The sequence below is a fragment of the Dermacentor variabilis genome, unplaced genomic scaffold (genome assembly GCF_050947875.1).
Source record: "Dermacentor variabilis isolate Ectoservices unplaced genomic scaffold, ASM5094787v1 scaffold_12, whole genome shotgun sequence".
Taxonomy (NCBI): Eukaryota; Metazoa; Arthropoda; class Arachnida; order Ixodida; family Ixodidae; genus Dermacentor; species Dermacentor variabilis.
Genome location: NW_027460280.1, coordinates 37,412,019 through 37,437,347, shown reverse-complemented (window position 1 = coordinate 37,437,347; position 25,329 = coordinate 37,412,019). Strand labels below are relative to the sequence as shown.

At 43.3% G+C, this 25,329-nt stretch overlaps 1 protein-coding gene across 5 annotated transcripts in view; it reads right to left on the bottom strand.

The window, feature by feature from the left end:
• Positions 1-25,329, bottom strand: part of LOC142565928 (coiled-coil domain-containing protein 186-like) — a 150,576-nt gene that overhangs the window by 102,314 nt on the left and 22,933 nt on the right. For all 5 annotated transcript variants that reach the window (XM_075676547.1, XM_075676545.1, XM_075676550.1 and 2 more), the window contains 2 exons: positions 10,571-10,690; positions 6,408-6,611 (listed from right to left, as the gene is read on the bottom strand). In XM_075676547.1, the coding sequence (XP_075532662.1) occupies positions 6,408-6,611; positions 10,571-10,690 (324 nt within the window). The remainder of the gene's footprint in view (positions 1-6,407; positions 6,612-10,570; positions 10,691-25,329) is intronic.

Below are 25,329 nucleotides of genomic sequence, written 5' to 3'. Positions count from 1 at the left end.
AACAAACAAAGCAAGCAAGCAATTATAAAGTGGATAATGTCTCCACGCAAAACCTGTGATGCATTACACCCTACAGAACAACTAATCCTGTCAAAATGTTTAGCTTCCAAACAGGCAAACAAGCAAACATTATTTTCCTATAAACAAGGAAGATATATATTGCGTGTTCTATTTTAAGAAAACTTTACAAAAGACTGCTTGTGGCATTTGCACAAATCTACTCCTTGAGCTGGATTACTTGAAGATAACATTACATGTATGATCAATCAAAGTCCACAATTGAATAATCAATAAAGTTTCCCTATTTAACTTTTTAATGAATCAATTTAGCACACACTGAAATTTACAAATTGGGGCCAGCAAGTTTTTAAGGCATGTCTACTTAGCAGGAGTTCAGAGGCTGGCACCAGTTTTAAGATATGCATTCTTAAATTATACAATGAAATGTCATGGTATACCAGTTAAATGTCCTATACTGCTTAAGAAGGTGTTCTCTTTTAAAGGGCCCTTCACCAGGCCTCATAGCAAATTTTGGTTATATGCTGGAAGTTATGTGTCCTCTAGGGAGCATTCTGCCACAATAATTTTTCAAATCGGCTCAGTAATAGCCGAGATAGAAATATTTCAGTGCCGTGAACCCATGATTTCAGGAGGCGAGCTCCGCTGCCAAGCGAGACACTCTCTCTACTTGCCCCATCTAGCCTCTGCCAGTGAAATCCCTTCCCTGCGTTCTATCATACCGGACCTCGAGGATTGTGTGACGAATACGTTACGGGCCCCGCCTTCATTTATTTTTGCCTCCTTGTTTTTTTTTTGTGGCGCGGCACACTTCCACTGACGGCGTCACATGCGAGCTGTTGTGATTGTCTCGTTTCGCACAGCGCACGATTTTGCGAGCTGTGCATGAGGACACCTGACTAATGGTATAATTCAGTGCTACACGAATACTGAGGCAGAACAAGTGGATCGCAGAGCATGATCACGTGCTGAAACACGGTAGAAAATGGCATAGTTTCGATACCTGCACACGTGACTGCACGACCGTGGGAACAAGCAGACGAACCGGAAGCACATCTCTCTTGCTTCGGTGCGAAGTAAAACAAAAGACACGCAGACATTCTGTTTATGTGTTTTATTATTTCTCTAAACTTCAATTTGTCAATTCAAGCAACAGATCACACAAATAGCACATGTCGCCTTGAATAATTCTTGAAGTCACATGTCACCATGCTTGACGTCACAGCGCAAACACGTGTACGTAGGCGCACTAGCACGTGTACGTCATCCTCCAGCTTGGAGCGCGGCGGTCGCGAGGAGAAGGGAAAACAGTGTTCAGTTTCAAATTTCAGATCTTTCCGCGGCGCATAGCAATTAATACTTTGCAGACACGATCGTTATTGCGCAAGGTATGCTCTGCGCTTGTCAGCTCAAAATGGCAGACCTGGTGAGGGGCACTTTAAGAAAGTAAGTGGTACACCAGTGCATTTTGCAAAAACTTTGACAGTGCTTATCTCAATACTAGTGCTAGTTTAAAAACCACTTCATGTGGACAACCCTTGACAACTCCCTGGCTTGAATTTGAGAATTGCAGTACATGCCTTAAAGGGCCCCTCACCAGGCCTGATTCCAAATGTTGGTTATAGTACACTGGAAGGTGTAAAACGCCATCAAGGCAGTGCTTAACCGAAAGAATGTTTTCAAATCGGTTAATTATCGTAGGATATAAAAGAAATTGAACTGTCCTGTCATCATACCAGCTGAAAGCGAGCGCGGCTACCAACAGAGGTATTCTCCCCCTTTGCCTCGACTAGTGTCCACAAGCAGCATTCCTTCCCGGCTTTCTCCCACACTGGAGTGGAGGGACCACCTCACCTTCATGTCCATGTGATATTTTTATATTTTTTTCACCTTTCTCGTCTTTTTTTTCTTTTTCTTATCTTTCTGTTTTGCTGCTCAGCATGCTTCCAGTGCACTCCACGTTGGATGAATAACCGAGGTTGCATGCCATGGTTGGTGACGTTTCAAGTAGTGTATCTTGAGTAGAGGCGTTTGTGCATGTGACCTTGACTTTCTCAAAGTGCGGCTCCATTGAGAGGAAGAACGTGCGGACTTGTGTTTGAAACTTCAACTGTTTTCGTGCCATGCAGTTGTTTCATACTTTGCAGACATGATCGCCACCATGTGATCTATGCGCCACGCTTATTTGTTTGCAATGCCCATCCAGGAGAGGGGCTCTTCAATGTGATCAGTTAAAAAGTTAATTAGTGAAATTAGCCATTTATGCATTTCAATTTCTCATGCAAGTGATGTTCGTGTCTTTGAGTAATCCAGTCAAGAAGTAGAATTATGACACCAAGAAAGAAACATTCAGTTTTTAAGTTCAAGTAACTCATTTTCTATGCCACTATTTATTTCTGCCTTAGGCATCATGCCACAGACTTGTTGCTAGGTGCCATTACCATCTCAATTAGGTGTGTGCGTGGTCACTACAGCGTAACATGTGCAGAATTAGCACCAGGCAGAGTGATAACTGAACTCATTAAGCATAACAGCACACTCAACCATACAGCTATCAGTTCAGTCATGCCAATCGGTCTGTACAAAGGAATCTATTTTCAACATGATGTCATAGCATGTAGTTGCTTCATTCCTGGGGTTTTTAGTGTGTACTGCTACACGGTCAAATGACAATGGTAAAGCAGGGGGCATCAGGACTGGCCGATAAAGTGATCACGAAATGAAGATATGGAATGAGACACTCAGCTCTCTTAAGATAGCAGCAGGAGGCAGGCATTTTAATGCAGTAGCCTTATGAAGTATAGAAGCTGGTGTGTGACAATGCAATCAGCAAGACAAAGAAAGAAATGCAGCTGCCTAATGGAGAGGCATTCTGCGTAGTTATTTTAGTTATGCTGGTGATGTAGTGGGAGGCCTCATGGCATCACATTATTATGGGTGTGTCTGTGCCACAGTGGCACATCACCAGCTCTTTATTAAGGCTAGCATCTAGCATTACAGCTCGCACTTTGTACACATTTGTGTATATAAACGACTTGATTTTGCCAGATCTGCTTAATCAAACAAGAAAAAAAGGACGATAACATATGCACGCATCCATGTGCACGCACACACGCACGCGCACACGCACACACACACACACACACACACACACACACACACACACCAAGCTTTGAGTCAATTGAGCCCTCTGTACACTATTTACTCTGCAATTACGAGGACTCACCAAAAAAGCACAAAGAATCATTCTTTCACCCAGACTTTCTTTCAACTGAGTCTACAATGCTTTGGAATAAAATTACAAGTGTGGACAGATTTTTCAACAGTCTATCATGATTCATGACTGAAGGGGTAGTCACATCACGCTAGGTGAGTTGTTGAACAATAATGTGATAGATATGAAAAATACTAGTGTTGTGAAGTGATAAGGCAAGGAGCTCCACCCTGTATGCAACAAGCTTCCACAATAGAAAGTGCAGGACGATCCTTCAATGAAATATCCACTTTGTTCAGTTATGTTAGAGACACACTGCTTCTTGTTCTGCCACTCTGCGTCTGTTAAGACTTTCGAATAAGCCCTGAAGGATGGTGAATTTCATTGGTCTCTTTTTTGCAGCTTAAACGAGGCTTCACCTTCTCCTTTATTATGTATTTGACTTCATCAAACAAACTTATGTGGTTTATTCTCTCTGAACCAGAATAAAAAAATATTTGGTTTAACATACTGGTAATCAGATGACATAGAGTTCAAAGCTGTGCAAGTTTGGACATGTCTTTGCTCCCACAACAGCCCTGCAGGAATGAACATGAAACAAATTGACACAACAATTTTTCAGATGATATTTTGCAGGCCCACACTGACCTATGATGCACTGAAGGAGAAGGAAATATAAGCGACAGGCTGCCAACTATAACTCCGAATTGAAGCAGCTATTTTCCTTTTCAAAAAGACTAAGCCTACATAAGCAAACTCTTAGTAGGCATACACCGAAAAGAGCATCAGCTAAGAGCAGACCTGAAAAGGCCTGCAAGTATTTCCAAGTGCTATATTTAGTGTATGCTCTTTGCAGAGACTATTCAAATCTGCAGAAGTTGACTTGAAAATGTTACAAACTTTGATATGCTTGATTCATGTTAGCAGTGCGATAGAAACAGAGTACAAAGGGGAGACACAGACACCACAAATGCTGGACTACAACTGAAATTTACTCAACACCAAGGTACAGTCAACCACAAAAGTTTACAGTCCACGAAACCTCTGAAAATGTTAAATTTCCAAGCAGCCTGTAAAACCGAACATGACAATGTTGTTCACATATACAGGTACAGGCTGTAAATACGAATACTAGGCTGCATTGTGAGGCTGCACAGATATTCAGCTTTGTTTCAAACCTCATGTTCCGTAAAATTTTGTGGTTGACTGCACATATGCAAGAACCTTTAAAGGCACAGAATTTTTACTGTGCATGCATGCCACTCATCCTGTGACTGAGGTATACTCCATTTCTTTCTGTGTGATGCCAAAAGACATGATGCTAACGCAGTCAGCACTTTTTTTTTGATGCTACATGCTTCAAAGACCAATCTTCAGACATGTGCGTGATATCAAAAAGCGGGTTGCATTGACATCTTAAACAATGATCAGCAAGATGCCCTGGCCCAGCTATTGCTTCTAAATGTGCGTGATGTTCACTCAGTCTATCATTTAGGCACCTTCCAGTCTGATCAATGTAGCATTTGCCACACGTCACACATCTAATTTTATGCTTCATGTATGTTTGCGCAGCACGAACACATCCTATTGTTCTTTTTTTTCCCAAGATCCATACTAGAGCGGAACGATTTCACCCAGCTTGTAACACAACAGGATACAACGGATGAATTTTTAGAGCTGGCACAAAAGGCAGTGTTATCTGTGGTTTAGTTCTTATGTCCTAATGAGCTTGTAAGCATATCACAGTAATGTTTTCCCTATCTTTGCAAATGCGTTATGTTTTTTGACGTGTAGTTTATGTGGTGTGTATTTGAATATGTGAACTTCTATATTTACACTAGAACTATGCACTGTGCATGCCTTCTCTCTCCCTTTTTATTTTTTCTGCAATTTCTGCCAAGCATATTCTTGTTCATGCAAATTATTGTTTATCTTTATTTATTCTTCAGAACCTCACTCCTGCAAATAACTCTTCCTCAGGGTTGAAAGTATAATGAACACACACACACACGCACACACGCACACGCACGCGCGCGCACACACACACACACACGCACACACACACACACACGTGCGCGCCTATAGGCTTTTTCCTTATTGGAGGGGAGAGAGATAGAGAGAGAGAGAGAGAGAGAGGGGCACATGCTGTAGCTTTTGCAGTGCTTTCGAGGGGGGCTCCCACATGTTCACAACAGTCTAGAGGGCACTGTGGCGACACTAAAGGGGCTCTTGGAAAGGCCTATAACCCAGTTATATGAACATGCTCACTCAGGACCTACTGCAGTTATATTCAGCACATGAAAGACCTGATGATGATGACTGTGGCGTTTCGTGGTACAAAGGTCAAGTATGGCCAAAGAGCACCAGGCCAGTGCTAATGAATTCACAGTGGAGCAATGAATTTCGGGAGGTAGGTGTAACATGGATGTAAAGGGGCCTAAGAAACAGTCACTGTAAAGTGCGTAAAATCTATATGTAATAAGATTATGGCAAGGACTAATGGGGTGTACTATGGACACGAAGGATACATTGTGAAAGAATGATATGATATACTAAAATACCCCATGAAAGGCCTAACCACAATGACTTTGTTAACCGTGGTAGCACATATAAATGCAGTAAAGGCCTCCTTGAACTGAACTTGACAGCGGCAGGCTGTAGCCAAGGTTCAGCTTAAATGCGTTCAGCATGGCCATGAAACTATGGTAATAACCTGCACAAACACTCATAGAAATGCAACAATGTGTTGTATATTCTACACGAGTAATGGTAGTGCTCTTCTTTTTTTGTTGTTCTGTTTTTGCTGCACGGCAAGACATGGCAGTTGTGCCCAACAGCTTGAATGGAGCAAGATGCTACAGCAAATTAGCGATTTTGGTGGGTGGCAAGATCATGGGGTTTGTACTGCTAGCCATGAGAAAATGTGGGCGAGAAATTCAAAACATAATAAAGTGACTCATAGTAGCCTTGCTTCACATAGGAAAATATTAATCTGTTCAGACAGTACATATGCACACTGACGATGATTAAGTCTATTTGTTTCCTTCATTTGCCATTGTAAAAGGGCTCTCCAAAGGCAGCTCTCGGAAAAGAAGTCGTAAACGGCAGCCTTTTACCAAGCAGCTTAGCTCTGACATGTTACAAGGGGAAACTGAATTTGTAGAGTCACACTTGCCTCCTCCTGGCTCTCCTTCTCCATCTTCTGCTCCTCAAGTTCAGACAGCTTCTCTTTGAGCTGATGATCCAAGGAAACTGACTTAATCTCCTCTGACTCCTGGTAGCGCCTGATCATTTCCTGGCAGTCACGCCGCACTTGCTCTGCTTCCTCACGCAGGTCACGCAGCCGCAGCTGTGCTTGCTCCAGCTTTGCCTGCGTCTCCTGCGTGTAACGGCAGAGGAATACTACCAGCAAAAGTGGCTGCAACATGTTGAGGTCTGTTCATATCTTAGCACCTATATGAAAGAGTGATGATTGTTTTGAACTAACCTTGCATTACTCTCCTTTACTTTTTTCCACAACAAACTACTGTTGAAAAGTGTAAACAGCCAGGAAACGTATCTTAATTGATACCAATTATTCTTGCTTTGCTTCATGTTTAAGAATTAATTCAAACTTCAATTTAAGAACTTCTATTTAACCAAGTTTTCTATTAATAAAAATTTTCTTCAGTCATCTAATATGCTCTCATGTGAGACACTGCATTGTTGCTTTCAATTTGGCAACACACTTTTGCACTGCACTCTAACTCGATGTTTTCACACATTGTATATGCCCTACAACAATTTTCAACAGGAGCCACCTGGAAGCAACAAAGCAAATTGTGCTGCCGTGTCATTTATTGACCTGGCACACTGTCAGCACTTTTGCGAGGTTCGATTGCTGCTTAAGGGGAGGTGGGGGAGGTGGGGGAGGTGGCAGGGTTACATGGGTCTTGGAAACCAAAAAAGTAACAAGAAATCTGTTTTTAATTTCTGTGATTTCTTTATCTAAATATCATGGCGAACCTGCTGGCAATAAACTAGCTCGAAATGACATCTTGTTGAGGAACAAAACACTGTATTTAAAATTCAAAATGCTCAGCTTCACCCCCGAAAGCACTGAAAATGACCCTCATTGTGGTATTTACAATTCCAAAATGGTTCATGAGAGCCAGGCTATCTTGGTCTCATTCGAAAGAGCATCTTTCCGGCTTGCTTTCCTGTCAAAGGCAATCCTTCAATGCTGCTTCAGAAGAAAGCTACCTTGTTTTGTAGCTTAAAAGGTATATTTCTGCACTCTTATTAGTTTTTGGTATTTTCCAAAAAATATTATGTTTGAAAGTCGAAAACTTTTGGGAGCAGCACTATCTCTTTGCTACTTATTCAATTCTAATTTTTTTGTTTCTTGAATGCTAGAGAGTCTTACAGTGCAGTACCACTATTATGTAGTGGTCTAGGACAAGGCAACATTTCAAAATCTTGTAGAAATAAGCAAAAATATAATATCTGCAATGTTGCAACTTTAGAATTTTATAACTTCATCTAAAATATATATATACTAACATTAAGATGACAAGTTGCATCTTTGGACATTCAGAGACATAACTGCTTAATTTTAGCTTTCTTGCTGCAGTACATGTGTTGCAATTTACCGCTCAAATTTATGGTTCAAAATATGCTTTACTTTTTGCGGGACTGACTTAGAGAAAATCTAATTGCACATTTGCAATCGGCTCCCAAGATGAATATTTGCTGAAAATTTTAGGTTCTAGAGTAAACAACAAAAATGTTTTCCCCAGAAGCAGAGTTTACGGACGCCTGCGCACGTGCGATTTCGAGACTACGAGCCCAGAACCATTTATAAATCATTCTATATTGAGTTACCCATAGCGATGAGCAAAACGCATCTATCGTGAAAACCCTTTCAGTGTCACTGACGTACTCGGATGTTTTTTTGTTTCTGTCCCACCATGTCACTGATTACTAACAGTCGGCATAACCTTTATGTAGAGCGCGGGAACGGCAGTCACCGGGCTGCTCTGGAGGCAGCCAGCGACATCTAATGGCAGCTGCTGGGCTCGAGATAAGTGTCTGGGCACACACAGCCGACGCATCTAATCTCGGGCCCAGCCACTCCCATCAGACATCACTGGCTGGCGACGGGGTGCCCCAGCGGCCGTCGTTCCCACGTTCTATGAAAGGGTGATGCCGAATGTGCTTACATGTTTTCTACTCTCTAGTGAGCATCATATTAAGAGTGCATTTGCCATTATCTGAGTCATTTTATCCCTTCTAAAAAGCCAAAAATAAACTGTTGTGCTCATTTCACTTGAGGAAAAAAAAAAAAAAAAACGACACTGGGGGTGCATTCCCTGCAAGAAAATTGGACACTGAAAGGGTTAAAACACCCAAGTGGGTTAAACACCAACTCCTATGACCAATGTAATGGTGACTATGCTCTAACAGAAGAATCTGGCACAAGCCTTTTACTCTAATGCCCATTTTTCAGACATGAGGCATATCCGTGGGTGTGATTCATGCACGGCAACATACATGGTGGTGTTTTCATGAAAGCTGACTTATTTGCATAAATTTGTCTAAATTGATTGAGCAAGCAGGGGGACTTCTTTAAATTGCAGTGCAAACTTTTACTAGCATACAGTTTTGATGGGCAAAATAAGGTGGTCTCACACCCATGGCACTTTGTTACCACCAAGGAAGCAATGATGGCTTGTTGAATTTAATTGAGCTCCAATAAATAAAGTGCAAAAGAAAGATACCCAAATGCATTGTAATCTTTGCAGACTGTCTAACTCACCATGCATTAAAGAAAGCAGGCTTTCCTGCTCACTACAGCCACTTCTTTATATTCCACAGTGGCTTACACTTGTAGAAATATATCTGAGAAGCTATGAAGAGGATCTCAGATGTAAAAAGCTTGCATGTTCTGGACAGATTATAGCTGTAGAAAATGGGTCGCCGCAAAGATCTTGTTCACTGAAACTCCCATAATGGTGGCATTACAATCTGCATTACATTTGATATCTGTTGTATGGTACCTCAAACAGCCTCTTTTTCAAGCTTGTGTGTATAGTAAGGCTACCACTGGAGACAACACATATTTAAAAGTTGCTTTCATACACCAAAAGAATAGAAACATGTTCACAACAGATAGGATATAACAGTCTCTCATTTGAAAGCACATGTAGTTAACGTCCTTTCACCATGCACAACCAATGCAGACTGAAGCAATTTTCATAAATTTAGCCTCAACATCTTCCAATCTACTTCCAAATTCTGACTAGCAAAGTTTTTTGTATCCGTTTATTGCATAGAATTCTTTTTCACATGTACGAATTGAAGACTCAAAATATGCTTGCAAAATTTATTGTTGATGGCAAAGGCCATCTCGAAAGGATGAGATGAGGCTAAAATTGGACAGAAGAAAAACTAACAGCTGGTTTCGTAGAACACCTACAGCATTTTTTCTAAAGTCGACTTTGTGAAACCAGAGGTATTCATAATGGTAACAGCATGAACAAAACGATGACAGAGTGAAAGGACACAAGACTACCGTTGACTCACTACTAAGTTTACTGAAACACACACACACATCAACTTGTGTGTGCTTCAGTAAACTTAGTTGTGGGTCAGTGCTCGTCCTGTCCTTTCACTCCGTCATCGTTTCGTTTGCCCTGCTACCATTATGAATGTATACCAATTGGCCCAACTTTCCACTTTAATATAATAACAGGTACTTTTTCTGCAAGGTACAAAATAAAGTGGCACAGGTTCCTACAAAAACAGCATGCCATCTTCCTATGAATGTGACCCATGGATGTGATCAAAGGAGAGTAAATGTGAGCAAATCCCCAGGCTAATTCACAGAGCTACCAAAAAACTGCCACCCTCCTTACTAATCTTGCTATGTTCCTTGGCTACATAGTTTTACTATCTAATAATGAATAAATTATGGCATTTTACGTGCCAAAACCACAATTTGATTATGAAGCGTGCCGTAGTGGGGGACTCCAAAATAATTTGGACTACCAGGGGTTCTTTAAAGACCACTTAAATCTAAGTACACAGGTTTTTCGCACTTCGCCCCTATCGAAATGCAGCCATTGTAGCCGGGATTCAATCCTGTGATCTCATGCTTAGCAGCCCAACACCGTGGCCACTAATCAGGGCTCAGGCAAAAGTACAATTCCCACTGCACTTGTTGCATCAAATCAGACACACGAGAGAAATAATGAGCTGCTAAGCAATGAGCTCCATTGAAGAAACCAAAAGGTGCGCTGTTCCCCCAAGACCCAAATTATTTTTCATACAAAGGTATTGCACAAAGCACACACTCACCTTGTGGGCATCCACCTCAGTCTTGAGCTTATTTTGAGCCCATTTGATCTTGATGTCTCGGGAAGACAATTCCTCCTTGAGCCTCTCCTGCTCTTTCTGAAGCTTTGCCATGTCTGCTAGCTAAAAGAACATAATTCCCATCAGCTTCCTCCCATTTAGAAATTCTCAAACATCTCTTGGTATATCGTGTGGATACCATGCATACTCAACCGGCACTGTGTAATTCTCACATAGTTGCGTATCATTAATACTACTTCACCTTTCTGGCGGAACTGCAGCCTCTCCCTCTCTTTTGTTTTTCTTTTTCTGTGAGTCTGAGTATAAGCGCTGTTGAGCATGACTGCTGTTGATTCTGATTTCGAGTGAATCTGGCTTGGCCTCATTTCGGTTATTGAGTGAATTATACAGTGTTCCCCAACTATCACGCACCAACACTTAAAAAAAGAGCAGTTGCGTTACTTGAAGAAAACCTAGTGCATATTGTTTTCAGTACAGTGGAGTAGCCATCAGTAATTGTTTCATTACTGAGATTTAATTCGGTAAATGAAAGTACTTATCTAACTCGAGAAGTACTGTCCTAATTTTCAAAGTGTCAATGAGGCATTTGTAGGCACCCAAAATGACATCTAACAGCGGTATGGTATGGTATGAAGAACTTTATTTAGGTCCTGAGGGATCAGTCTGGGACTGATGCGGGCCGCTCCCACGTCGGTACAGAGAGGCCGAGCCCCTCTGCCATCACACGGGCCCTCTGGACAGCCCTGAGTTGGTCCGCCAGCACTTCACTGTGCAGCATTCGCTGCCACCACTGTTCACCTCGAGAACCATCACCGGCCAACGCCAAGCAGCGCCACAGCATGTGTTGTAAATCGAGCAAACACCCACACTTACTACAATAGACTGAAACCCCGCAGTCCGGATTAATTTTATTCATGATGACCGGGTTAGGGTACGTCCGTGTCTGCAAAAGCCTTAATGTAACCGCCTGCGGCCTACTGTTTTCAGCGACATACTAATTGTGCACAATTTTTTCTGACTGGCAAAGAAATCTCATTTAGTATGAAAAATATCATGTGAGTACGCACCCACCTGCATCATAAAGCAGCGCCCTCAAATAAGATGATTGAAAGTAACTGCATTGCCTGTTGTAAACCTGAAGAGACAGCACATCACCTTGATAATGGTACGGAAGGAGCGCCAACAGCAGGTTTCGCAGCTTTGCAGCTATTCCTTCCTCTCATTTCTACATCACACTTATTATCCGTCTCTCAAGGCCGACTGATCAAATTGATAACAAAAGCCCCTTGATAATGGGGCCGAAGCACACCTCTGACCACGCACGAAATGCGAAAAGCGATGAATGTAATAGATATAGAATGTTTCAAAATCCCGGCTTTGCTCGCACTGCATCCAAAGAGTGCGCACGAAGCTATATTTTGCGCCAGAAACTTGCTTTGGGCCAGAACCAAATTAAAGTGACTGTTTTATTTTTCATGAGGGTATATAGGTGCTGAAAAAACAGGTTTGTGTCAAAAAATTAAAGTGAAATAAACAGATGGGGAAGTGACCAACGTGTAGAGAAAAGGCAAAACCAATGCATTCCAGAAAGTAACTACACCACTTCTAAATGAGCTGAATTGGCAATCAGGATGTCTCGGAAAAAAAAAGGAAGAAGAAGAACAACAACCAGAAGGTTTCAGTGTGCCCTTATTATCTATGAATTCGTAAGCTCTGTTGAATGCCAGCTGCTGCCCCGAGGACGTGTTCGAATAGCTCTCGTTTTGCAGTTACGCAGTACTGTGTCCATTTTATCACATCTTCAGTGGCATTCTTGATGACCGATGCCGGAATTATACGGCAGACATCCATTATTCTTGCCTTGAAATAATCTGATGTCCGTCTCGAGCATGTAAGCACGATCTTTCACATAACCCCAAAGAAAGAAATTGATTGGAGGGAGGTCAGGTAACCTAGCAGGCCAGCTTACAGGCCCGTGCCTTCCAATCTATTGCGCACAAAAAGTCGCATCCAGCCAGTGTCGTGCTCGGCTGCTGCTGTGTGCGGGTGCCCCATCTTGCCGATACCTCAGAAGTGGAATACTTGACAGTGGGACATCGCTGAGAAACGCATCCACCACTCCTTCAAGAATTTCGTTCACGTAACGCCGTCCAGTCAGCGTGTGATCGAAGAAGATGGAACCGATTATAGCACCGGCGCAAATTCCTAACCACACATTGAGCGACCACTGGTACTGGTGCCCACTGCGCTTTACCCAGTGTGGATTGTAGTCCTTCTGATAGTGTGCATTATGCAAATTTACCTAGGCGTTTCTGTGAAAATTGGCTTCATCTGTGCACATGATGTTGCTCAACAAGTCCGGTGATTCATCAGCTTTTGTGAGAACCCCGTTCAAGAAATCTAGACGATTCTACAGGTCCCTATCTTCCAAGCGTTAGTGCTGGTTAAGGTGGTACGGGTGAAAGGCCGTCATTTAGAATGCTCGAAATTGATGCCTTGGAAATTGATACTTGGGCGGCCATGTCCTGCACGCTGGCATGAGGGTTTGAGGCCATAAATGCTAGAACATCCGTGTGTAGGCTAGGACTCAAAGATGGAGTCCTCTGCCGCTGTTTCTTGAAGCTGCCGGTTTGTCTCAGGTTTTCATAATTTCTGATGATAGTCGATGCATTTGGTCTACCGCCACACCTCCATGACTGATATACATATTTGCGGCCTTCCTCTTGTCATTTGCAGCTCCTAATGCAAGAATAATTTTTACCTTCTGCTCATTAGAGAAAGACATGGCGACTGAGATGAAACAAAACATACCTTCAAACATTTGCACTGACGTTGTCAATTCGCTTTTGTGGTGATAGGCTTTTTGGAAAAAAAAGAAAAGAGAACATCTGTGCACTTTATCTACGCTAAGCCAACCGTTATCACAGCTTGTTTCTAACTAACACCAAGGTGGATAACTCAGAGGGAGCTTGTTCAAGGGTGCTGCTTTATAATCTGGGTGGGAGCGCAGTCACCTGGTTAATTAATTAAGTTATGGGGTTTTACATGCCAAAACCACTTTCTGATTATGAGGCACGCCGTAGTGGGGGACTCCGGAAATTTAAACCACCTGGGGTTCTTTAACGTGCACCTAAGTCTAAGTACATGGGTGTTTTCACATTTCGCCCACATCGAAATGCGGCTGCCATGGCCAGAATCCGATCGCCGCAGTCACGTCGTATTCTCTATATTTCGCGGGGTTTATTTATCAGTTGGAAAAAAATGGGTACGCAATTAGTACTTCGCTGAACATACTGCCGTTAGATGTCCCTTGGCTGTGCCTTCAAATGCTTCATTGACACTGATAATTAGGATAGTATGTCTAGAGTTATATAATTAATTACAGGTACCTAATTACATCTCAGTAACTAAAAAAAATACTGGTAGCTACTCCACTGTACTGTAAACAATATGCACTGGGTTTTGTTTGAATAACGCATTGCTCTTTCTTTAAATCTTGGTGCATGACAGGGCACACTGTACATATTAATGGGCTTTGCATGCAAGTGACAATGTTTTCATCTCTAATAAATGTTGTAAATAATTAAAGTTTTTTTTTCATGAGTCGTTAGCATTGCTTACTGGAAAGAGAAGCAATACCGAGACAAACAACATTCACGTGCATTTCACATGCCATTGATAAAAGACTCTGACGAAGGCATCACTGAAGTCTATAGGTTTCTTTCATGGTCAAAAAAGCATGCAAAGCAATTTGAAGCGTGGTGAACATACAGCAACACATTCATTCTCTAGGCAGCTATCCATACCTTTAGAAATAATATTTAATTGGCTGCCTCCACCTCTTTCAAAAATATAATAAACTTTGTCCTGTGTGTATTTTTAAATATATTGTTTACGTGCATGGTGTTTACAGTGGAAATTTAAAACAATGTTGAAGTGAGAAAATATGGATGAGGCAGGCGCCGCTGGTGCTTCTAATGCGTGTGTCCTCCTATTGTCAAGATTTGCAGAAATAAAGAGAAAGTATGAATTAAAAAGCGTGCTCATCTGCGCCAACAATGAGTTAGCCAGAACAAAAAGGAAATAAAGAAAAACATTGTGATCGAGCTAGTTCCTCATCTACCACGCCTCGACATAAGGAACGTTTTAGTTGGAAACAAGCTGTGATAGCTGTTGACAGTATAGATAAAGTGCATAGATGGTATTTTTATTTCTTTTTTTGCCATAAAACCAATCACCACAAAAATGAAGTGACATCAGTGCAAAGGCTTGAAGATGCATTTTGTTTCATCCCAGTCGCCATGTCTCTCTAATGAGCAGAAGGTAAACATGATCCTTGCCTTGGGAGCTGCAAATAGCAGCAAGAGGAAGGCTGGAAACATATATCAATTATGGGAGTGTGGTGGTAAACTAAACTCATAGACTATCATCATAAATTATGAAAACCTGAGACAAACCGGCAGCTTCAAGAAATAACGGCGGAGGACTCCATCTTTGAGTCCTAGCCTACGCACGGATGTTCTAGCATTTATGGCCGCAAACCCTCATGCTAGTGTGCAGGACATGGTCGCCAAGGTACCAATTTATAAGCAATTAGTTTCGAATATTCTAATTGACGGCCTTTCACCCATAAAATCTTAACCAGCATCAATGCTTGGAAGATAGGGACCTGTAGAATCATCTAGATTTCTTTAATTGGGTCCTCACAAAAGCCGATGAGTCACCGGACTTTTTGAGCAGTATCATGTGCACAGATAAAGCCGATTTTCGCAGAAACGAGCAGGTATGTTTGCATAATACACACTACTGGAGGGACTCCAATATACACTGGGTAAAGCGCAATCGGCACCAGTACCAGTGGTTGGTCAATGTGTGGTTGGGAATTTACGCCGGTGCTATAATCGGTCGCATATTCGATCACACACTGACTGGACAGTGTTACGTGGACAAAATCCTTGAAGGAGTGGCGGATGAGTTTCTCAGCGAAGTCCAACTGTCACGTCTTCCACTTCTGAGGTATCAGCAAGAAGGGACACCCGCACACCGCAGTAGCCGTGCACAAAACTGGCTGGATGCAACTTTTCACGCAGAACAGGTTGGAAAGCACGGGCCTGTAAATTGGCCGGCTAGGTCACCTGACCTCTCTGAACTCAAGTTTCTTTCTTTGGGGTTATGTGAAACATGGTGCTTACATGATCGAGATGGAGGGGGTGTCTTTTGTAGATTAGGTCATGGCAAGGATAATGTATATCTGCCGTACAATTCCAGCATTGGTCATCAAGGATGCCATTGAAGATGTCAAACCGGACTCAGTACTGCGTAGCTGCAGAAGGAGACCTACTCAAAGACGTCCTCTAGGCAGCATAGTGTTCGACAGCGCTTTCGAATTTATAGATAATAAGGACACACTGAAATATTTTCTTTTTCTTCTTTTTTAATGCAGACTTCTAGGTTGCTAAGTGGGCTCATTTAGAAATATATTTACTTTTGTGAACGTGTGACGTCATCCTGATATGCACTGTGTGTGCCTGAGCCACAGACACGCACTAAGATAAGCACTATGCTTTCATTTCCTTTAACCAGTTCTCACACAAGTCATGTGACCATTCTGGCTGTATATATTTCACGACGGTGCATTAAAAGGGATTCATTCTTGGTCATGGGACGACGAGCGTCTGTCTGACTGTCTGACATGGTGTCAGAAGTGGCTGTCGAAGCTGACTACGATGTAGCGCTGCAACAGCCCGTCAACAAGCGAACGAGCGCCTTCTTCCACAAGAGCAAGTCTTCCCGGTGACAATCATCAAGCTATGCTTCAGCATGGCAGGAATCAAGCCTCCTAGGCCCTTCGACTTCCAGAACGCTGCGGACTGGCCTGCCTGGATGGACGAATTCGACGACTACAGATTCGCATCCGGACTACATGAGAAACCAGATGAAGTATAAGTAAGGACTCTTCTCTATACAATGGGCAGAAAGTCACGGGAGATTCTTCGGTCGCTAAACGTCAAAGACGAAGAAATGGAGGACTTCAACCTCGTAAAGTTAAAATTTAAGGGCTATTTCGTCCGTACCAAGAACACAGTCTACAAGAGTGCTCGCTTTAATCTACGCCGCCAACAACTAGGAGAAACAGTAGACCAGTTTGCAACCGAGCTTAACAGGCTGGCAGACAGATGCGAGTTCAAAGAAATGAAGGAACGCCTATTAAGAGACCGCTTCGTAGTAGGACTACGAGACCAGCTTCTCTCGGAAAAACTACAGATGGATCCTAATCTCAGGCTGAGCACTGCTTTGGCAAAAGCACGTACAAGCGAAAGGGTAAAGAAACAGCAAGCCGAGCTAAAAGAGCGCGAGGGCACTATCCCAGAAGCTTGCATCGCCATAGTAAAGCCAGAAGAAACCCATGGAAAGAGCAAAAAGTTTACACGCAGTCAGAAGCCAGCTTATCATGAAAAGTTCTGCAGTTTCTGCGCCAGACCATTTCATCTGAGAAGCAGTTGTCCAGCGAAACATGAAAGATGCAGGTTTTGCTGAATGTTGCGCCACTTCGAAAAGGCGTGCCGAAAAAAGAGGTAAGCAGACAGGAATCTTGACGACATTGCCGAAGCTGATAAATTTCTTGGCACGGTCGAGCAATCGGCGAACACACCATCTGAGCACTTCATCACGGTACTGATCAACGACCATAAGCTTCGCATGAAAGTAGATAGGGGAGCCGAAGTGACAGTCGTCGGGGAAAATTTTCGTTCACTTCCGCGTTCTCTGGACAAAGCACGTGATCTTAAAGGACCGAACAATGCAAGCACCCGTACGATTGGAAAGTTTGACGCTGAAGTAGCTTGGAAAGACAACTGTTCGAAGCAGACCATTTACGTCGTGCACAACTTGCGCACACCCTTGTTGGGACTACCTGCTATCAAAGCCCTAAGGATCGTTTGCTTCCTAGATGACTTAGGAACTGCTAACGACATCGTAAGCAGGTATCCTAAGATATTCCAAGGCACGGGTTCCATGTCTGGAGAACATACCATACGTCTTGTTCCGAATGCAAAACCGTACGCCCTGTCTACACCCAGACGGATTCCTATTCCCATGAAGGAAAAAGTCAAGCAAGAACTGGACAGGCTTGAACGAGCTCCTATTGTACCCGTAATGAAGCCGTCTGGAACAGTAAGAATATGCGTCCACTTAACTCAATTGAACCAATTTGTCAGACGCGAGTGTCATCAGCTACCAACGGTAGAGCAAGTTATGGGAAGCTTCCAGGAAGCCAAGGTCTTTTCTAAACTGGACACGAATTCTCGATTCTACCAGATAAAGCTTTCCGAAGAGTGTCAAAAGCTCACCACTTTTATAATGGCGCATGGGCGGTACTGCTACCGCAGGTTGCCGTTCGGGATCACATCCGCACCAGAAATTTTTCAAAGAAAGTTCTCACAAGTCGTCGAAGGCCTAGACGGCATACTGAACTACATGGACGACATTCTGGTGTACGGCAAGAACAAAGTGGAACGTGACAACCGCCTTCATAACGTGCTCGACCGACTGGAACAAACAGGAGTAACCCTTAAAAAGGAAAAATGTTGTTTCCCTGTTGAGCAAGTAGCATTTCTGGGCATGATTTTTGACGCCAATGGTGTGCGCCCAGATCCTGAGAAGATCAGAGCAATCAAGGAGTTGCCTCAACCCCAAAACGTCGCGGAGGTTCGTTTCTTATTAGGCATGATGAACCACCTCGCAAGGTTTCTTCCTGATGCTGCGTCTATATCTGCGCCTTTACGCAGCCTCCTCAACAAAGACAGCGGCTGGTGTTGGGGAACTCAACAAGAGGAAGCTTTTGAGAAGATCAAGACTACTCTCAGCTCTAACAGATGCCTGGCAAGGTACGACCCCATGTACTCGACAATCATTTCGACGGATGCGTCTTCGTAAGGACTTGGCGCTGTACTACTCCAGGATCAGCCATCTGGTGAAAGACGTCCGGTAGCATATGCCTCCAGATCGCTCACGAAAACAGAGCAGAGGTATTTTTGACCTGGGCAGCAGAACGCTTCGACGAATTTCTGAGAGGCCTCATGTTTTTATTTGAGACAGACCACAAGCCCCTCCTTCCGCTACTGGGTCGCGATCCTCTCGATTCTCTTCCACCAAGAATCTAAAGGTTCAGAATGCGTCTTATGCGGTACTCGTTCACGCTCACACACGTCCCGGGTAACACCATCGCTACAGCTGACACTCTTTCTCGAGCCAGAGTGATGAACACGGGACTGTCTGAAGCTGACGTCTCGGTTCACGTGGATGGAGTCGTTCGATATGCGCTCTCAGATGACATGCTCGACTGCATACGCTCAGAGCAGGCAACGGACCCCGAGTGCGCATCATTGCTCGATGCTTGCATGCAAGGTTGGCCCGCAAAGAATCGGCTACCGCAAGTTCTCAAACCATTCTGAGTGCACCGTGGCAACATCACGGTTTGCAAGCAGTTGCTTCTAAAGGACCCCAGACTAGTAATTCCAAGATCTCTGTGGAAAGAAATGCTTCATAGAATCCACGAAGGGCATCAAGGCATTTCCCACTGCCGTGCAAACGCTAAGGAATCAGTCTGGTGGCTGGGAATTAGCCAGGAAATTGCAACAACCGTAGCCAACTGCCAAATTGGTGCTGCAGAGTGCACCCAATTTTCCGAACCGATGATTCCATCTGAAACAACTGAGCTTCCATGGGAGAAAGTCGGAATTGATTTATTTGAGATGAAAGGAGCTGTTTATCTTGTTGTTGTCGACTACCATTCCAGGTATCCTGAGCTGGCCCTACTGGATCAAGGAACATCGTCACAGGTGTCATCCAGCACCAGAAAAGCATCTTCGCCAGGCACGGGATCCCGAAAACGGTAATATCAGACAACGGACCACAGTTCATCTCATTTGCTTTCATTGAGTTTGCAAGAAAATACGGCTTCAATCATGTCACAACGAGCCCTCGTTACCCACAAGCTAATGGGGAAGTTGAGCGCATGGTAGGGACTCTCAAAAGATTACTGAAGAAAGCGCCGGACCCTTACATTGCCTTGCTGAATTATAGAAACACACCGGGCTCAACCAGCTATAGTCCAGCGCAACTGCTAATGAGTCGTCGCTTACGCTCACGAGTGCCATGCATGCCATCCGCTTTGAAACTGCGAGTGGTAACCGTTTCTGGGAAAAAGCAGGACGAAAAATGCAGACAGAAACAAAAGATGTATTTTGACAGACGTCATGCTGCGAGACCCCTTCCCAGTTTATCCACAGGCAACCAAGTATGGCTGAGAGACAGATGCGCCGAGGGCACAGTCCTTTATCCTTCCTCAACACCAAGATCCTACTGGGTCCAGACTGCAGGGGGGACCGTATGCAGAAACAGACGCCATCTGTTCCTGCTCCCAAACGGAGGGGAAATCAGTCCCGTCCCGGCTGAACAGCCTCAACAAAGCAGCCTGCCAACGGACACGACCGACAATGCGGACATCGTGGCTAAGCAATCGTCCGACACCCAAGAGACCCTTCCGCTGAACGAAACTTTGAGACCAGAGCAAAGAACGACGCGATATGGGCGCTTCGTACAAGCACCGAAAAGACTCGGCATTGATGACTGATTTGTAGAGTGCTTTCCTTTTTTGGTAGGCACACAGTGCTTGTAAAACGGGGAAGATGTGACGTCATCCTGATACGCACTGTGTGTGTGCCTGAGCCACAGACATGCGCTAAGATAAGCGCTATGCTTTCATTTCCTTTAACCAGTTCTCACACAAGTCATGTGACCATTCTGGCTGTATATATTTCACGATGGTGCATTAAAAGTGCATTCATTCTTCGTCATGGGACGACGAGTGTTTGTCTGACTGTCTGACAGAACGCATCCCATTTACCTTTTCTCTACACGTAGGTCGCTTCCCATTATGTTTATTACCCTTTTATTTTTTTGCCGCGAACTTGTTTTTGCAGCATGTATTCATTCTTCGTCATGAGACGACGAGTGTTTGTCTGACTGTCTGACAGAACGCATCCCATTTACCTTTTCTCTACACGTAGGTCGCTTCCCACTATGTTTATTTCGCTTTTATTTTCTTGCCACGAACTTGTTTTTGCAGCATGTATACACTCTCATGAAAAATAAAACCGTCACTTCAATTTGGCCTTGGTCTGAAGCAAGTATCTGGCGCGAAATATAGCTGCATACTCTTTCGATGCGGTGCGAGCAAAGCCGCAATTTTGAAGCATTTTATGCTTATTACATTGCTTTTCGCATTTCGTGCGTGGTCAGAGCGGTGCTTCAGCTGCGTTATCGAGGGGGTTTCGTTATCAATATGATCAGTCGGCCCTGAGAGACAGATAATAAGTGTGACATAGAAATGAGAGCAAGGAATAGCTGCGAAGCCGCGAAACCTGCTGTTGGTGCTCTTTCCATAAGTGATGCGCTGTTTTTTCGGGTTTGGGACAGGCAATGCAGAAGCTTTCAATCAGCTTATCTGAGGGCACCGATTTATGATGGAGGTGGGAGCGTACTCACATGGTATTTTTTATACTTCGTGAGGTTTCTTCGCCAGTTGGAAAAAATGGTACCGCAGTTAGATGTCATTTTGGGTGCCTACAAATGCCTCATTGACACTTTGAAAATTAGGGCAGTACTTCTCGAGTTAGATAATTGCTTGCATTTACCAAATTAAATCTCAGTAACGAAACAATTACTGATGTCTACTCCACTGTACTGCGAACAATATGCACTAAGTTTTTTTTAAGTAATGCAACTGCTCTTTTTTCAAGTCTTGGTGCGTGATAGTTGGGGAATACTGCATAATTGACTCAATAACTGAAATGAGGCCAAGCCGGATTCACTCGAAATCAGAAGCAACAGCAGTCATGCACAGCAGAGCTTATATTTGGACTCACAGCAAAAGAAAAAATAAATACAGAGAGAGAGAGAGAGAGAGAGAGAGAGAGAGAGAGAGAGAGAGAGAGAGAGAGAGGCTGCAGTGATAGTGAAGTAGACGACAATTACACGAAGGAAGATTACACACTAAGAGATGCTAGATTCCTGGTGGTGCGACAGGACTCAGGCTGTGAAATTGAACTGTCTCCTCCTATATGGTCTTGTAAGTTCTCATATAAGACCATCACTTCAGTGAACATTTCTTCAGGGTCAAACGAAGTTCCTTCAAGTGCAAGATACATACATACATACATACATACATACATACATACATACATACATACATACATACATACATACATACATACATACATACATACATACATACATACATACATAGTTCGGAAAGCTGTCTCTATCCGTAGCGCATGAAAGTGCGCTACGCAAACATCACCGTTATGAGTCTCTACCCAGGGCTTTACAATGGTGGCAAGCACCTCCATGTACGCGGCAGCATTAACACAGAGTCCTTCTGCAAAAAAGTGTGGTGGCATGCAGTCGCCTTAGTTGCTGATGATGGCTAAAACCATCACAGACGACGGAAATTTTGGTTCATCACTGTAGGCACCTCATTAATGCTGGCACAAAGTTACCTGTCATTACGGCGGTTAACTTTTTGGTCTTGGTCAAAGTTCTTTCCATCTGAAAACAAAAACAAAAAACAAAAAAAAAAACACAAAAAGAAACAGAGGCGATTTCCAAGTCACTGCGGTGTGCGGCCATGGCGACGAGGACTGTATGGCGTTTCATTGTCTGCGTCAACCTGTACGCTTCCATCTTTGAACAAACTGTGCAGTAGTGCAGCATGAATGATAAGGCGTCAACCAACAAGAAGCCACACGCCTAGATAGATATGATAAGCTTTATAGTGTCTATGGCAATAAGGAATAGCATTCTCAAATACCTCGCGCACCTGGTATATAACCTTAGTAACAGTTGCACTTGAACGAACTTCGTGTGACCTCGAAGAATTGTTCCTTGAAGTGACGGCTTTATATCAGTATTGACAAGACCTCATAGTAGGAGACAGTTCAATTTCACAGCCTGAGTGCCCTTGTATAACCAAAAGACTGGTGCCTCTCAGATGAGCCCTGTGACAAGCAGATTCAGTTAAACAAGTCAGGGAGATATGTGTATTTTGTGCATGTTAGGTCGCACAAACGCACATCAATGAAAAAAGCCATGTAACGCCTTGTGAAAGCTTTAATGCACAAAGGTACAAACAAGAAATCTTTTCCACACACTGAGCTCGATTGCTTCTCGGTTGGATATTTTCAAATATTGGCTATGAAGTTGGAGATGCGATCCTTACACGGATTTATACGGTTAGGATCTTCCTTCATGTAACTCCGCTATCACTAACACGGCTTTGCCTTTTCGGTGAAACTGCAGCCTTTTTTTGTTTTGTTTTTGCTGTGAGTCCCAGTATAAGTGCTGCTGAGCATGACTGCTATTGAGTCTGATTTCGAGGGACTCTGGCTTGGCCTCATTTCAGTTACTGAGTGAATTATACAGTCGACTCTCATTACAACGGACCCTGATAATCCAACAAAAATTGTCCATTTTATCTGAAGTCCGTAATATCCAAAACACTTCACTTCCGAAACTTTAGTCACGATGCGTAACAATGTTACTGCAAGGAGTGAGTGACAAATGTCTAAAGTAAAAACAAACAAGCAAAAAAGAAGTTGCAGTTTCACCCAAAAGGTGAAGCATAGATTGTGATAGCAAATTAGTAGACAACTATGCGAAGTATGGATAGTAGTTTGATCGGCCGTATAATGTTGTAAACATTCCCTTACTAACTAAATTAACAAGCACTGTGTCACGCGTGGATAGGTTAACATGAATACATCTCGCTCGATGACCGCAGAAAGTCGCTGTCAAAACATTGGAGTGAGGAAGCGCAGATACAACAGCGAGTGAATTGACCTTCGTGCTATCGCTCGCTTCAATGTGAACTAAATGTCGAAAGCACAGCACATACGAAACTACCGGCACTGGGCGCACTTTGTCTACATCGCAGGTTGCTTTTAGATATGGCGCCCGCGCAGGCGCATACTTTGTTCCCATCGCAGATCACGTTTAAGATACGGCGCCCGTCCAGGCGCGCACTTTGTTCACATCGCAGATCACTTTCAAGATACAGCGCCCCTGTGGCTGTGCTGTTAACAGCAGCCACCAGAGTAGAACCCCCTGTCCCTCACCTCCTCCCTCATCCCGTGCCTTGCGCGCGAAAGCCGGCACACTTCTGCCCCGCTTTCCTTCCTCCCTTGCACGCGCAATATTGGGCCGCGATCGTTGGCTGACCCTCGCAAGTCAGTTACCAGCCCGTGCCGACACGTCAAAGTTTCATATGCCAGATTTTGACAAATATTGCTGCCAATTTCGTCCTCTGTAGCAGATAGTCCATTGCAGCTCGGTTTGTTAAAGGCGAACTTCACTGCATTAATAAAATAGGCAGACCAAACTAAGATTAAAATATGGACCGTTATATCCAAAAGTCTGTTGTATGCAGGTCCATTCTAATGAGCGTAGACTGTATACATATATGACCTCTGCATGCAAGTGGTGATGTTTCCACCCCTACTAAATGTTGTAAATTATTAGAAGAGATTTTATTTTCATGAGTCATTACCACTGCCTACTGGAAACATCAACAATACTAAGGCACATATCATTCACATGCATTTCACACTCAGTTGATAAATGACTATGATGAAGGGGTCACTGAAATCTGCAGGTTTTTTAAAGGTCAAAAAAGCACACAAAGCAATTTGAAGCGAGGTGAGCATACAGCAACATATTCATTCTCTAGGCATAGGCTACCCATACCATTAGAAATAACTGTTAGCTGGCTACCACCTCCTCCTCCTTAAAAACATAACAAACGTTGTAATGTGTATATATTTAAATATATTGCCTGTGCATGGTGCTCACAGTGGAAATTAAAAAAAAAATGCTGAAGTGAAAGAATATGGATGAGGTAGCTGCCGCTGATACTTCTAATGTGCTTGTCCTATTGTCAGGATTTGCAGAAATAAAGCGGAAGTATGAATTAAAGGCAGTGCATGTCTGCGCCAACAATTATGCAGTAAGCTTTTAGCCAGAATAAAATTTTATGTGAAAAGGTAGAGGCAACTCAAAAGAAACCTCGAATGATGTGGATAACAGAACTCTGGTAATGACACTTTGGGGTGGGGGTGGGTTCTCAAGCTGAATTAGTAGCGCTACACTTGAGCTCACCTTGGTTGTTGTTAGTTCTTCTCACAATTTACCACCCTCCATGTTATAACAAACAAATCTTTTTATCTGAGCTTGACTCCGAAATATCATCATTCTCCCACGAAGAACATGTATGCATAATCGGTGACATGAATATGATATTATACATCCCACAGTGCCCATGGTCGCAGATTATCTGGATACTTTATCAAAATGGGGATTAGAAACCAAAACCCACAGCCCAACACGTGAGTAATTCTTATTTGGGCAACTGGTCACTTCATGCATTGATCACATAAACGTGCGTTCACAAAACCTGCCTATGCGGCCTTGCTGTGGCTGAGGTTAAGCTTGCAGATCAATGTTTCGTTTGCTGCTCGATAATGGATGGATCTAGCCACTTGGCATCTATGCACAGCCAACAAAAGATAACAGTACTGGATCATAAGCATCTCGATGAGCGAATAGCAAAGCATGATTGGAATTCTTTAGTTGAGAATGTGTCTCCTGATGACTTATATGATAGCTTCGTCAATGTTTTTTGTCCA